The sequence below is a fragment of the Salmo trutta genome, chromosome 22 (genome assembly GCF_901001165.1).
Source record: "Salmo trutta chromosome 22, fSalTru1.1, whole genome shotgun sequence".
Taxonomy (NCBI): domain Eukaryota; kingdom Metazoa; phylum Chordata; class Actinopteri; order Salmoniformes; family Salmonidae; genus Salmo; species Salmo trutta.
Window position 1 is genome coordinate 9,134,918 of NC_042978.1, and position 16,178 is coordinate 9,151,095.

Sequence of the window (16,178 nt, forward strand, 5' to 3'; positions counted from 1 at the left end):
GTTACCGAGCTGTCTGTTTAAAATACTGGCACCCAGCTCGGACACCCATGCATACCCAACAAGACATGCCACCAGAGGTCTCTTCACAGTCCCCAAGTCCAGAACAGACTATGGGAGGCGCGCAGTACTACATAGAGCCATTACTAGATGGAACTCTATTCCACATCAGGTAACTGATGCAAGCAGAGGAATCAGATTTAAAAAGCAGGTAAAAATACACCTTATGGAACAGCAGGGAGTGTGAAGTAATACATACAAACACATGATAACATACACACTATACTCATACGTACACATGGATTTTGCATTGTAGATATGTGGTAGTGGAGTATTCGTCTGAGGGCACACACTTAGTGTGTTGTGAATTCTGTAATGAATGTATTGTAATGTTTTTAAAATTGTATAACTGCCTTAATTTTGCCGGACTCCTTGCCTTGGCAGCAGCTAATGGGGAACCATAATAAATATAAATACAAAACACTTAAGAAAACAAATGAGTTGTACAAATATATTCCTGGGTCAAAGTTGCACTATTAAACTTTTTCTGAGGATAGAAGGGAAGAGAGACCCACTACAGAGACGAGGCCATTGGTTAACCATTATTCAAAGTACTTGGACATTGTCAATCACTGATCTTCAGGGAAGGCTTTCACAGCTTTCATAGCCATGATGCGTTTTTAATGCAGACTGAAATGTGTCAACTAAACTTGTGTGTAAAAGGTTTTTGGAACGCTGTCAACCTTTGGGTCGGTTTACACTATTCAACGAAGGTTCAAATTGTCATTAACATTTCCACCAGTAAGACCAGTTACTTCAAATGTAATTTATTGGTATTTAATTTAACATAGATAAAGTAACAAAATCCGAAAGCATACCAATATCATTAGTTGTTTTTGACGGTAAAACTATTTACAAAGGTGTGTTCAGGTTTGATGATAGAAACTGTACAGTGTCATCTGTCCACAGGGGGTCAGAGGGACATGATCGGATGGCGACAGGTGAGTAGTGGGTGTAGGAGTGTTTGTGCGCACATGTACGTACAGTATGTAACCTTTCATGGGAACTGTCTTCATTGGCAACATCAGTGAAGATAACATTAGGTCATAACAACATGTCTTCTCTTCATACATTGTGTTCCATAGTTAGTTTCCCAGTTTAAAGAAAAAAACTGTTAATGTGGGGCCCCAACTGAGGAAATCGTTGACCACGTCATTTCCCCAGGTTGTTGTGCGGAATAAAACTTAACGATCAGAAAATAAACATAACCAAAACATTCTTTGGAATCCATGGTAGTTTGTGCGGGATCTCATGTACATGCGTCTTGGGTGTTCTTTTCCGAAGATCCTAGGACTTCTTCATCTTGCCCGCATGGGCACTGCCATTTTTGTGGTGACTGGAACTGTTGCTGGTGCCATTGCTGGTACTGTTCTCATGGTATTTACCATTGGCGACCAAGGTGGTCCCGTTGGCCTTGCCATTGAGGCTGGGCTTGGTATCCTGCTTGGGCAACCTCTTGCCCTTTACGTAAGCCTGGTACCAGAAGTTGGAGAAGAGCACAAAGAAGAAGGTGCCATACATCCAAATTAGGTGGATGAACAGGGGGACCTGGTAGTCACAGCTCTTCATGAAGTAATACTGGGTGGCGTGAAGGGACACCATCACAAACTGAACCTGTTGGATAGAGTTGGTGGAATGATGAGGAACAATACATATATGGGGATTGATGTTCTGAAGTGGCACAGTGCTTGCACTGATGAACAATGGTATTTACTACTTTAGTATTCTGCATCTACAACAGTCCCCCCAAAAATCTAGTAAAGATAAACTTTTAGAGAAACAACTAAAAAACAAAATGGCCACGAAGACCTGGCAATAGCAAACTACTGATAGTACAAATCTATACTGGAAATGACAAAGCCATATAGATCCGTTCAAACGAACAAAAACATACCAGCTGGATGGCGGTCATGTACTTCTTCCACCAGAGGAACTTCTGGAATTGTGGTCCAGCCGCAGACAGGCCGTAGTAGGAGTACATGATGATGTGGACGATGGAATTCACCATGGCATGGAAAGAGCCCATTCCCCCTGGGGTAAAACACACAGAACACTTCAAACCAACCCTGCCCACATTCCACTGGATCCACCAACAAAATACCTGTCTACTAAGAGTTTCTTTAAATTCATGAATGAATGGGTGATGAGCAGTTTGTGATCTGTATTAACAGCTAATACATGACAGTCATTTATTTTGTTTCGGGATTCCTTCTGGGGTAAGCATGTAATCACGGGTAACACAAACACAATTTTAGAAGGCATGAACTTTTGGACTACTACACTTTAATTGAAAAGGCTCAATTTCCTCCAATAGTTTGTCTACTTCAAGTGGAATTGTCTTCCCACCATTTCACACACACAGTATTACAATACCAGGCGGTAAATGTTTCTTTTTTTAAATGTCAAAAGTTGAACTAGTATTCCAGTTGTCTGGTAGAAGGCCAGGCAGTAGTGTGGACTGACCGGGAGCGAAGCTGACGCCCCACCACCAGGTCCAGGGCATGAAGGAGTGGTGGAAGACGTGCAGGAAGGTGATCTGGCCATGTTTCTTCCTCAGAACGAAGAACACCTGACCCAAAGAGTGGAACGTCAAATACAGCGATGATCACCTCAATGTGAACAGAGGGAGAGACACCAAATCTAAGGGAAATAATCTGAAGTCTTACCGTGTCCAAGAGCTCAATGAATTTGGAGAACAAGAATAACCAGGCCACTCGAACCATCTAGTGAGGGGAACAAAACATGGAAAGGTGAGAATTTGGACAAAACAGCCTAGTCTAAAGATAGTATTGATACAATGGATCAGTAGGAATATTGTAAGAATGTTGACCTTGTCATGCATACTTTCTTTCAAAGAAGATGCATCTCATGACCATCACGGGGAACCCATGTGTGAAGCGAAGATTCAACACTTACTCTAAGGCCTTGGGGGCTGTCTGAGTAATCAATTGCGTCACATCTCCATGTGTATGTTGTGGCCCAGCCAGACATCAAGAACTAAGAACACAAGAGGACAAAGTCAGTTTAGACATACTGTAGCTACCGGTAGTCAAACTGGATTGGTAGATTGGAAAGTACCCATACTGTTATTGACATAAGCTTTGTGAATATTGACTATATGGAAGTATATCGGTCGTCTTTATGTAAATCTCAAATCGTATTTACCTCTTTGCCTCCTGCCTATCTAGGCAATAGTAATTTAGCTAGTGTTCTAATTATCCAACACAATCTGGCCAAGGAGGCGAATGACCCATTTAGATAGAGCTGCCACATACCAAACACCCAATATACTGCCAGAGAAAAGACTAGCTCCAAGTGCTGTTGCGATGCCTCTCAAAAGAACCAATCAAAGAACCTGATCTTGGAGAGACAAGAGCTTTGCTTCACAGTGTCTCACCTCATAGACAATAAAGGTTGACATCGCCACCATGGTAAAGTTGTAGGCGATCATGGCCTCCTTGAGCTGGAAGGGCTTGCGGTTGGCCATGAAGCGAGGCCCAGCGACTAGCACGAAGAAGATGTAGGTCAGCAAGATGGCCGTCATGTTCACCGGACTCTGCATGAGTGGGTAGCCCCACAATCGCGGGTCTGAGAAACAGAATATTCTCAGAGTTGTGAAAATACACTACAAAACAGGTCTATGAGCAATATGTCAGTTAGCGCTTTCAAAGTACACAAAGCAGAGGTACAGTCAGGTAATTAACTATGTCGAAAAATACCTCACCTGTTCCCTTCAAGAGGAACTCGTAGACCTCCATGGCTCTAGCACCAATGTCCTGAAGCATTTTGACTAGCTTCCCCCTGTGGTATCACTACACAATCACCTGTGGAAAAGCAAATAGATAAGTCATTATGTCATTTTAATAATAGCTACTACACTTAGCAAATACGTTATACTGTATATAGAGGTAAGTGTAATATGCTACTGCAATACGCTTATGTATTGATTTACAGGGCATTCCGAAAGTATTCAGACTCCTTGACCTTTTCCACATTTTGTTATGTTACAGCCTTATTCTAAAATGTATTAAATAAATAAAAATGTCCTCATCAATCTACACACAGTACCCCATATGTCATTATGGGGTATTGTGTGTAGATTGATGAGGACATTTTTATTTATTTAATACATTTTAGAATAAGGCTTTAATACATTTTTGCAAATGTATTACAAATAAAAATCAGAAATAACTTATTTACATAAGTTTTCAGTCCCTTTGCTATGAGACTCGAAATTGAGCTCAGGTGCATCCTGTTTCCATTGATCATCCTTGAGATGTGTTAACAACTTGATTGGAGACCACCTGTGGTCAATTCTATTGATTGGACATGATTTAGAAAGGCACACACCTGTCTATATAATGACCCACAGTTGACAGTGCATGTATGAACAAAAACCAAGCCATGAGGTCGAAGGAGCGCCGAGATAGGATTGTATCGAGACACAGATCTGGGGAAGTGTACCAACACATTTTTACAGCATTGAAGGACCCCAAGAACACAGTGGCCTCTATCATTCTTAAATGGAAGAAGTTTGGAACCACCAAGACTCTTCCTAGAGGTGGCCGCCTGGCCAAACTGTGCAATCGGGGGAGAAAGGCCTTGGTCAGGGAGGTGACCAAGAACCCAATGGTCAGTCTGATAGAGCTCCAGAGTTCCTCTGTGGAGATGGGAGAACATTCCAGAAGGACAACCATCTCTGCAGCACTCCATCAATCAGGCCTTTATGGTAGAGTGGACAGACGGAAGCCACTCCTCAGTAAAGGCACATGACAGCCCGCTTGGAGTTAGCCAAAAGGCATCTGAAGTACTCTCAGACCATGAGAAACAAGATTCTCTGGTCTGATGAAACCAAGACTGAACTCTTTGGCCTGAATGCCAAGCGTCACGTCTGGTAGAAACATGGCACAATCCCTACAGTGAAGCATGGTGGTGGCAGCATCATGCTGCGGGGATGTTTTTCAGCAGCAGGGACTGGGAGACTAGTCAGGATCGAGGGAAGGATGAACAGAGCAAAGTACAGAGAAATCCTTGATGAAAACCTGCTCCAGAGTGCTCAGGGCCTCAGACTGGGGCAAAGGTTCACCTTCCAACAGGACAGTGACCCTAAGCACACAGCCGAGACAACACAGGAGTGGCTTCGAGACAAGTTTCTAAATGTCCTTGAGTGGCCCAGCCAGAGCCCAGACTTGAACCCGATCGAACATCTCTGAAGAGACCTGAAAATAATTGTGCAGCGACATTCACCATCCAACCTGACAGAGCTTGAGATCTGCAGAGAAGAATGGGAGAAACTCCCCAAATACAGGTGTGCCAAGCTTGTAGCGTCATACCCAAGAAGACTCAAGGCTGTAATTGCTCCCAAAGGTGCTTCAACAAAGTACTGAGTAAAGGGTCTGAATACTTATGTAAATGTGATATTTCAGTTTTTTATTTTAAATACATTTGCAAAAATTACTGAAAAACTGCTTTTGCTTTGTCATTATGGGTTATTGTTGAGATGAAAAAAACAATTCCTTCCATTTTAGAATAAGGCTGTAAAAGTCAAGGTGTCTGAAAACTTTCCAAATGCACTGTACATGCTATGCTATTGCAATACCTTAATTTACTGACTTTACAATGTCATTACAGTGTCCTTACCCAAACATCATTTACGGTATTAAACATATCAGAGCTGCCTGCATCAAATTAATAATTTTGTATTTCCCCAAAACCATCAATCCTTGTTACTCCCCAAAACATAAAATACAATAGAACGTCATAGCATAGCATTACTATGGCATCCCTTTACAGCTGGTATTTTATTTGGCTTCATGACATGAGAGAATGAGAAAGGAAATGTGTGTGCTGCAGTTGATAGCCCTTGTTCAGCAGCAGAGTGCTCTGCTTCTGAACCAGCATCACTGACCCAAACGGGTTGTCGTCAATGACCCAGCATTCCACACTCTGCCCCTCACATCCCAGCATGCCTTGCCCCTGTCCCTGCCCCTCGGCAGACATGGCCTGACAGTAGAGGGGAGGGGCTACAGGAGACAGACGAGCATCCCACAGCACAGAGGCAGCCCTCGCCTCAGTTTGGGACCGCCAAGTACAGGAACCAGGCCAGAACACAGAACACAGAACAACGGCAAAACACAAACTCTCCCTCTCTGCTCTCCCCAAATGACCCCCGGCCGTGAGAGAGAGAGAAGGCAAAGGCGACTGTCTTTGATGTTTAAATTTGTTCTAGACCGGTCTCAAGAGATCAAGGTGCAGACATAACTACACTGACTGAAGAAGGGAGATCAAACAGGCTTATTTGAAGACATGTTATCTCTGGAAACAAGCAGCATAACACAGGTGTGATGGTTTTACCTCAGGTTTATAAGGACAATTTGATTGAACTAAGTGACCTGCAACTTTTATCATCTACCAAACTACAAGTATTTTAATCAAACAAACAGTAACCATCTGATATTTGGATGAAAATGAAATATGTAGATAAAGTAAAACTGTAAACATTTGTTTTAATAATTTATTTTGTTGAAAACAAGGAATGTTTTTTCAAATATGAAAAGGTTTGTGCGTGTGTGCATGTGTGTGTTTGTGTGTGTGTGTGTGTGTGTGTGTGTGTGTGTGTGTATGTTGCTGACTTTCAGACAGAGTTTCATGTCTCAGTTTTGACAAGCAGGTCTGAACCAATCATAGACATCGATGTTTCACAAGTTTGGACAGCACAGTATATAGTGAGTACAGTACAGTACAGAACAGTAAAGAAAAGTAGAGTGTATTCCGTACAGTAAAGTAGACTTTAGTTCAGTACTGTAGAATATGGTTCAGTGCAGTAGAGTAGAGTATATCACAGTAGGGTAGAGCAGGGTTTCCAAACTGTTTCACTTGGGGCCCCCCTTCCAGCATTGGGGAAGATCCCGTGTTCACATTTTGTCATGTGGTGCAAAGAAATTTCAGCAGTTTTTACGCTAATTTTCTTGCAATTCTTTACATTTTGTCATGTCAGAGACCTGGCCGGGTGGTGCCAGAATAACAACCTATCCCTCAACGTAACCAAGACTAAGGAGATGATTGTGGACTACAGGGGCTGTATTGGAGCAGGTTGAGAGCTTCAAGTTCCTTGGTGTCCACATCAACAACAAACTAGAATGGTCCAAACACACCAAGACAGTCGTGAAGAGGGCACGACATTTACATTTACATTTAAGTCATTTAGCAGACGCTCTTATCCAGAGCGACTTACAAATTGGTGCATTCACCTTATGATATCCAGTGGAACAACCACTTTACAATAGTACATCTATATATTTTTTTGGGGGGGGGGTCGTACTCTGCGAATGTTGTAGAGCATGAATCTACAGGATCGGGTCACCGCCTTGATGTTAGTGGAGAACGACAGGGTGTTGTCCAGGGTCACGCCAAGGTTCTTAGCACTCTGGGAGGAGGACACAATGGAGTTGCCAACCCTGATGGCAAGATCATGGAACGGGCAGTCCTTCCCCGGGAGGAAGAGCAGCTCCGTCTTGCCGAGGTTCAGCTTGAGGTGGTGATCCGTCATCCACACTGATATGTCTGCCAGACATGCAGAGATGCGATTCGCCACCTGGTTATCAGGAAACTAAAAAGATTTGGCATGGGTCCTGAGATCCTCAAACGGTTCTACAGCTGCAACATCGAGAGCATCCTGACTGGTTGCATCACTGCCTGGGACGGCAATTGCTCGGACTCTGACCGCAAGGCACTACAGAAGGTAGTGCATACAGCCCAGTACATCACTGGGGCAAAGCTGCCTGCCATCCAGAACCTCTACACCAGGCGGTGTCAGAGAAAGGCCCTAAAAATGTTCAAAGACCCCAGCCACCCCAGTCATAGACTGTTCTCTCTACTACCGCATGGCAAGCGGTACCGGAATGCCAAGTCTAGGACAAAAAGGCTTCTCAGCAGTTTTTACCCCCAAGCCATAAGACTTCTGAACAGGTAATCAAATGGCTACTCGGACTATTTGCATTGTGTTCCCCCCATGTAACTATACATTCATGTACATACTATCTCAATTGGACCGATCAACCAGTGCTCCCGCACATTGGCTAACTGCATTGTGTCCCACCACCCACCACCCGCCAACCCCTCTTTTACACTACTGCTACTCTCTGTTCATCATATATGCATAGTCACTTTAACCATATCTACATGTACATACTACCTCAATCAGCCTGACTAACCGGTGTCTGTATGTAGCCTCGCTACTTTTATAGCCTTGCTACTGTATATAGCCTGTCTTTTTACTGTTGTTTTATTTCTTTACCTACCTATTGTTCATCTAATACCTTTCTTGCACTATTGGTTAGAGCCTGTAAGTAAGCATTTCACTGTAAGGTCTACCTGTTGTATTCGGCGCACTTGACAAATAAACTTTGATTTGATGTCTAATGTGTATACATGTAACATTTGAGCGACTCATTGGAAAGTTGTTCTGGATATTTCTGACAAGTTGTAAATAGCTCATTAAGGTATGTAATGACTGACATGACAAGAGGAAAACTGATGATGCACTACCCAATTTACAAATGTCACCTTGTGCATTCTACTATTACAACTTTCAAGACAGTTTAAAGCCGGACTGAATTCCTTTAAAAATATATGAATAATTTTTTGGTGGGGACCCCCGCGCCACCCATGCTGACTGTATTGTATACTTAATTAAAGTCTACTGTACAGAACTCTAATGTACTGTACTCTACTATACTGAATTAAACTGCACTTTACTCTAATATACTGTACCCTACTTTGCGCTACTGTACTGTACTCTACTGAATTAAACTGTGCTGTCCAAACTTGTGAAACATAGACGACTTTTCATTGTCATTTAGCTTACTGGGTACATTGTTACAATGGGGATGATTGTCAGATTGTGACAAGCAACCCTGACATCAATGCTAATTAAGATGCTAGTTACCACATGGCTTGACCTAGGAACTCACAAATAAGCTTGAAATAAAGCTCTCCCTTTCCACCTTTCAATAAAAGTAATTGTTCATGGATACTCCCATCATACAACGATTTATCTAAGAAATAACAAGCATATGAATATATACTTTCGCCCATGAAAAATACAAATATTGCTCTCACCTCAATGTTTTGTGATACTGACCTTAATTGGCCACATGGATGACCTCTGCTATAGAGGACACATTTTTATATTGGAAATTATTACACAGCCCCCCCCCCCCAGGATTTTAAGTAATAAGCACTGTGACAACCAACCCATGAGACAACCAAACCTGGTCTACCCTATTTCTGTTCTTGACAAAAGCTCTCTAGGCCTATTCCATATAGGGTGAGCAGTCAATGTTATTGTTCAACAGCTGGGATGTGTGGGTGCGGTCCCATCTCACTACACTATTGAGAAATAGGGATCCATTGTTCAGAGCAACCTACACTGCGCTCTCCCTGCACTTGGAGTACAGTCTAGTCCACCCTCAGACAACACCATTAAAGGTAATGATACACTACGTCTACTAGAGTGTGCAGTGGGAGAGTTTGAGGCCAAATGAGAGGGATATCATTTGCGGAGAGTATAGAAAAGTGTCTTACCATACAGCAAAAATACACAGTACAGAATCGTCATGGACTGAATCAAACAGTAATGTCTGAGCATACAGAGAACAGTATAGAAAACATTGTCAAAGTGTACACAGTTGAATCAGAGGGACCCTACATAAATACAACAATAGTCCAAGTGGAAGGTCTTCTCGCTCAGCTCCCATCCGCTGGTATGCTCACGGAAAGCCCTTTCAATAAACCAAACACTAGGCTGGAGGTCTTTAATACAGCAAGAATGTCAAACAACACTGGTTTTCAAGGGGGACAACTTAAGGTAAGTGCTTTGTTGAGGGTGGCAAACACAGAAACTTTTTTTGCGTGTACATGTCAACAGTTACCAGTTCATGCACTTCCACACCGTTTGAAACTTTGCCCGACATGATTCAGATTTATTCAAGTGGTGTAAATGACGACCTGTGACCTAATTAAATTGAACCTATGACAAACAAAAGTTTTGTCAACACTAGGTTAAGGGAACTAGCTTAAGTATGCACTATTCTGAAAGGTGTTGAATAGCAAGCCATTCCCTTTAATCAGTTTCAGCATCTGTACTCTATCATGAGGAAAATCCAGTGTCTTGTTCTTTTCCTTTTGACAACCCACTGGCCAAAAACCGGTTGAATCAACGTTGTTTACACGGCGTTTCAACTTTAAAAAAAAAAAAAACACGCGATGACGTTGAATCAACATGGAAAACCGATCGGATTTCAAAAAAGTCATTGGCGTAAGGGAATTGTCTTTTTTTTCACCCGACTTTTGACCTAAATCCAATGACATGGTGACATTTGTTTATTTCAGGTTGAATTCAAGTTTGTTGACAACTCAACCAAATGTAAATCAAAACTAGACGTTGAACTGATATCTGTACCCAGTGGGAAAGAACTTGATGTCAGCAGCCAGCCATTTTCAGACCAACAGACCTTTCTGTAAAAGGTATGGACTGTAATCATCTCCTGCAAACAAACCTGTATGCAAAGGTCACTGGCATTAGGTTATCTGTACATCTCTTGAACCCTGGTAAAGGTGAGGAGTACCAGTAACTGTAGCCACAAGGCATAGCAAATGCACACAGCGAAGAGGCAAAGGAATGTCCCGTTTGCGAGATCCAATCTAGTGGCCAATGGCATCTGCACATTTTGCTCACCTGGATACCTTCAAGGACACCGATTAAAACGGCACGGCAGGGGATATCAGGTTAAACTCCTACTGTCTTGATTCCGTGTGTGATCGTGACAACATTCCCGAGCAATGTGAGTGGAAATCTGACACGCAGGCCTCTAAATGTTAATGCACGTGTCACATTATGGATACACCACCTGGAAATGTCAAGAAAAAGCCTGCAACTAAAGTAGAGGTTAGCATTTACGCAACCACATTTCATTATGAGTTTCAGGCAGAAAAGCAGAGCGTCATGGACGTCGACAGGTGAATAGGGCAAAGTTCACAGCATGCGGGTCCACAGCGCATCGGCAGGCCTCGGATCTTCCTGGCTGTTGAATGAATGCGCACGTGTCGGTGTGATTGTTGTTTCCATTCCGATTCATATCAGAGACCAAACATTTCAGGAAGCTCTTACACGAATAGCTGTGGAGAACGAGGCGAGTCGGCATGAGCAACATATCTGTGGTGCCGGCCCACATCGCGGTGCCTCTAACTCATCTATCGTCCGTCTTGTTCTGAGGAGAAACCCTTTCACATTAAGTAATCACGTGAACATTCTGACAACTGTTGGAAATATATTGTAATAATCTATTGTTCCTTCAAACTCTAGACAGACTTGTGAGTTGTTAAAAATCTCACTGAGTAATTGGATCTAACTGAATGGAATTTACTGCCAGGGATCTGAGTATGGTAACCACACCCATTTACTTTTCCACATTTTGTTGTGTTACAAAGTGGGATTCAAATTGATTAAATTGTCAGCGATCTACACAAAAAACTCTGTAATGTCAAAGCGGAAGAAAATGTCTAACATTTGTAAAAAAAAATAAAAAAAATTTAAAAAGAAAAAAAACATGATTAGATAAGTATTGAACCACCTGAGTCAATACATGTTAGAATCGCCTTTTGCATCGATTACAGCTGTGAGTCTTTCTGGGTAAGTTGGTTGTGGATCATTGCTAGACAGTCATTTTAAAGTCTTGCCATAGATTTGTAAGCCGATTTAAAGGAAAACTCCACCCAAAAATGATATTTTGGTATTTGTTTAATTTGCACATTGTTGACCTAGCCCCAAATGTTTTGCTTGTCAGCAATCAAGTTTTCAAGATGTGTAACTTTCAGAATACAGAAATCCTCCCTGTAAGATGCATTTTGCATCATATGATGCAAAACACAGCATCATATGAGGCAAAAGGCATCATACGGGATGATTTCTGTACATTTCTACTCCTGAACTTATTTAGGCTTGCCATAACAATGGGTTGAACACCTGTTTACTATAGATATTTCAACTTTTCATTTTTAATTGATTTGTAAACATTTCTAAAAACATTATTCCCCTTTGACATTATGAGGTATTGTGGGTAGGCCAGTGACAAAAAAAATCACATAATCCATTTGAAATGAATGCTGTAACATAACTAAATGCGGAAATATTCAGGGTTTTGAACACTTTCTGAAGGCACTGTACCTGCTGAATGAATTTTATTTTGATTGTTCAGATTCACCATCAGCAATCATTTTGGTTTTGCTTTAAACAATCAGTGTATATGGTCCTTTTTAGACACACAGGGTAAAGTTTATAATCTCATAACAAGGACAGCAATCACTTTTGCGAGAAGCACCGCATGGCCAAAGCAAGAGGAGATTGGGGTGAAGTTGGTTTTGAGATTGGGGTGAAATCCAAAGTTGCGCTTATACATTCATTGGCTATGTCATAGCTAATTTATAAACGCTAAATATTGATACATTTCTGGCTCAAACACTTCATCTGCAAAAATGACAAGTTAATTAGTGGGTGATGGTTAGGCTTGGCATACCGAGGTATTTCGAAATACAGACGGCAGGATTAACTATGAATAATGTATAACTATAAGAAAACGAAGATGTGTCAAATAAATGATATCCTGCTCAGGGCTCTAGCTATGCATTTGGTTTGCTAACACACACACACACACACACACACAGAGAGAAGTCAGCTCAGACAGATCCAGCTCAGAGACGCCCAGCTCAGGAGCTCCACCAGCAGCAGGTTTTAATTTAGAACGGAAAATGAATGAGTTTATGCGCATCGAATCGTATCGCAGCAGTTGAGCCGAGATAACTGAGACGCTGATCACATTTGTTCGATTCATTATAAAACGATGTTGCGGGATAACAGTAGTCCTTGAGTTCTTATCTGACAGCATCATCACTTCAATCTGGCCATCTCTAACGAATGCCTCAAGACGTACCAATCACATGAGCTCACTACAAACTCTTGAGCTTTGAAACGCCACTTAAGGCTACATATTGCAAGACAGAAGGGCGCTGTTTCAGTCGATTGGATGCAATTATGGACTAAGGTGTGAAGGTAATCTACTTTTTGAAGTTATTATTATTTATTTTTTTACAATCAGATGAAAACATCATGACTGGTTGTGTTCATGCCACACTGAAAGATAGGCTAATACATATTTACAGTTAAATTGCATGTTGGTTACTATAAAATCCACAATAGAACTGCTAAAGCAGTCATTTGTACTGCTCAAGAATGACATTTTTTTAATAACTTCCATTTTTAAAGTCATGCCACCCTCTGTCCTTGACTTTTCCTAAATACATGTAAGTCTATAATACACACTGTCGTTGTTCTAATTTTAATATGACAAACAGAACTGTTGTTGTGGACATTTTTTACATGGTTTTCTCCGTTGCTCCTCCTTCTCTCGACAGTCGGGCCTGCTCCCCCTCTTCTCCCAATAGTTGAAGAGGCCGTGCCCAGTTGAAAATCACCCCGATATTTGCCTCGAAAGTGAACCGGAACTATACCAAAACTAATATCGCACATATAATAAGAGATTCAATAAATGAAGTAGCCTCAAGTATGATGGGGAAGACTGGATGAGTTGATGAACGAGGGGAAGCGAACGATGCATAATTACGTGTTCACCAATTTTGAAGGAAGAACAGGGCGGGCCATTCTAATGTATCGATCTATTCTTAGAATCTCAAAATGTTATGTCCTCTATCATTCTACTCCGGCCTCCTTGGAGTACACAAGAGAGCGTATGTAATTTACAACGGCAAGAAGACCAAGTCGAATGCGTGCACGAGTTAGCATTGCTGCAACATCTGAAGGAAAACAACTCCGATGGTGGGGAAGAAAAAAAAATCATTATGACATCTCTGATGAGAATTCTTCTGATTCTGAACCTCAACCTGAACCTGAGGGCTAAACGCAAAAAAAAGCCAGAATTGTGCGCACTGAGCAGGTGCCCACGCCACCACCAAATGAAACGGTGCGACTGGAGAGAGGACGGCACCGTTTGGAATAGAACACGCCGGTGAGAATTCTACGGGCTACTATCAGCACATCATGTCGTCACTGCGGGAGTAGGCCCTACACATCAAGCAAGAAATACAATCATCAATGCACTCAACAGCTTTTGCTGTTTAGGCTATGTGAAATGGACATTCTCCAAGTGATAATGGACTTTTTGACTGCTGTCTTATCTACACTTATATTCATAATGGCATTATTGCTTTTGTGATGATTTTCACTGTTATCAAGCGCACTTGGCGCTTGTAATGATGTTTAGGCTACTGATGTTTTCATCTTTTCACCATGCATCTTGCTGACCGTGCATTTTGGTGGTTGGGGTATTCATTTTTATTTCGTTTAATAAGAATCTCATACTGGGTTCCAACACCAATGCTTTCTGTTTCATAGCTGTAACAAAGGCACTCCACAAATACAATTTATTGAACACTTTTTTTTATGTACATATATCCACATAAGAGGTGGAGTGAAAACAACATGCCCCCCTATGGAAATCAAATGACCATCCAACAGATTCGATCACCTTAACCAGAGGGTCACAAAGTCCATGTGCTAAACTACCTCAATTCCACGAAGGAAACACCACATAGGCATAGCTAACCAGCTAACCTTACTGTAAACAAATAGACAAATGTAGCCAATTGATTTACCCCTTTTTGGTATTTAGAGACTGCCTGCTCCAGAATGGATGGAGGAGATACTTCCACGAAGCTATCAACCTCGACCCATCATGTGATGATAAGCCATCTCGAAACCTTGGCAAGACGCTATTCTCAGTGACTTCACTATTGACATTGAAAACCCAGAGGAGAGGCAGAGGAGAGGAGGAAAAAAAACGTCCACAGAGAGAGGGAGTCAAGGAGGAGCCCATTAGAACGAACACACAGTGCAGCATCTGTTTAACAGGAGTGTCTGCAGGGCTGCTATACCTACTGTACACACACACTGGGTTTTCTACCGCCGCGCACACACACACACACACACACACACACACAACGTCCAAACAATGTCTATGTGTTTACCCCAGCCTGTTAAGACACAGCCATTCCCTGAGGTGATTACAAGACCGAAAACCAACTTAGGGACACAAACCCGACCGGTAAAAACCATTGGCTCAACAAGTGGGCCAAAATTAGAGAAAGGGAGAGAGGGGTTAGGGTTAGTTTCCTGGGTACTCCATCTTGTGCTAAGTGGGTGCACTTACCTCGTCGTTGCTGTGGTAAATGTCCTGTTCTCCTCAGAGCGGGCTAATGGATGCCAGTGTGGACGCCAAGTCCCGTTCACCGCAGAGGACAGCTTGCTAGCTCTCCCTGTCCTGATGGAGAGAAGGGCCAGGACAGCAGTCGAGGGAGAGATATGGAGAGAGAGGGAGGGACAAAGAGAAAGAGAGGAGGGAGAGGGGGAGTGAGTTAGAGAGAGAGAGAGCAAACTGACAAAGTGTGACTGGTACTGCTGCCCTCCAAGTCCCCACCCTCCCTGACTCATAAACACAGTGGATGAATAACTATTTCAGAAAAAGAGAGCAAGGCATAAAGAGAGGGAGCGGAAGGGAGGGAGAGAGAGAGGGGGGGTGTGAGGGAGCAGTGGATATGTGTCAGTGAGAGTGCAAGCCAGACAAGTGAGAATGTAAAAGCAAGAGGGAGATGGCCTTCTATTTCAACCGGCGGTGTGAAAATTAGTTTAAAAAAGGGTCCACTGGTCTGGCTGGAGTTGCCCCATCCCCCTCCTCTCTCCCCCCATTCCTCTCACAGAGGTAAACACAGCAGAATATGGCATCCTCCTGCGGCTGGTTTCTCTCCCAGGGGGCGGGCTGATAATATAATTCTCAGGCACACAGCAGCAGAGAAATCACTGGCGACTCTGTTATCATGAAGGGGACCATTGTTGCGCCGCTTGCGTCTCTGTCCCCTAGCCAACACAAAGAAAGCGAAGCTAACATCCATTTCACCCTTCATCTGGACTGGAAGTCGAAGTCTTTACTATAATAAACATGTACAACCCCACAATGACACCTACAAAAACAATCATGAGATTTCTAAATGTA

The 16,178-nt window shown here is 42.5% G+C and overlaps 1 protein-coding gene and 1 long non-coding RNA gene across 2 annotated transcripts; one reads left to right on the top strand and one right to left on the bottom strand.

Moving 5' to 3' along the window:
- Nucleotides 1-808: 808 nt before the first annotated feature.
- On the bottom strand, nucleotides 809-15,495 carry LOC115158017 (elongation of very long chain fatty acids protein 1-like). Its single transcript, XM_029706474.1, has 8 exons — nucleotides 15,339-15,495; nucleotides 3,782-3,881; nucleotides 3,455-3,645; nucleotides 2,974-3,054; nucleotides 2,724-2,780; nucleotides 2,521-2,626; nucleotides 1,952-2,088; nucleotides 809-1,671 (listed from the first exon to the last, which is right to left on the bottom strand). The coding sequence occupies exons 2-8, from the start codon at nucleotides 3,840-3,842 to the stop codon at nucleotides 1,345-1,347; spliced, it is 960 nt and encodes a 319-aa protein (XP_029562334.1). The 5' UTR covers nucleotides 3,843-3,881; nucleotides 15,339-15,495; the 3' UTR covers nucleotides 809-1,344.
- On the top strand, nucleotides 12,845-14,758 carry LOC115158018 (uncharacterized). The gene is made up of 2 exons (XR_003868612.1): nucleotides 12,845-13,157; nucleotides 13,528-14,758. It is a non-coding gene; the product is annotated as an uncharacterized LOC115158018 (long non-coding RNA).
- Nucleotides 15,496-16,178: the final 683 nt, after the last annotated feature.

What these genes read in the sequence shown, in the direction of transcription:
- LOC115158017 (XM_029706474.1), bottom strand. Translation starts at nt 3,842, where the DNA reads ATGCTTCAGGACATTGGTGCTAGAGCCATGGAGGTCTACGAGTTCCTC. An exon ending in CAACCTTTATTGTCTATGAG is followed by an intron (nt 3,055 to 3,454) that starts GTGAGACACTGT and finishes TTGTGTTCTTAG; the next exon opens with TTCTTGATGTCTGGCTGGGC. An exon ending in ACATGACCGCCATCCAGCTG is followed by an intron (nt 1,672 to 1,951) that starts GTATGTTTTTGT and finishes TCTATCCAACAG; the next exon opens with GTTCAGTTTGTGATGGTGTC.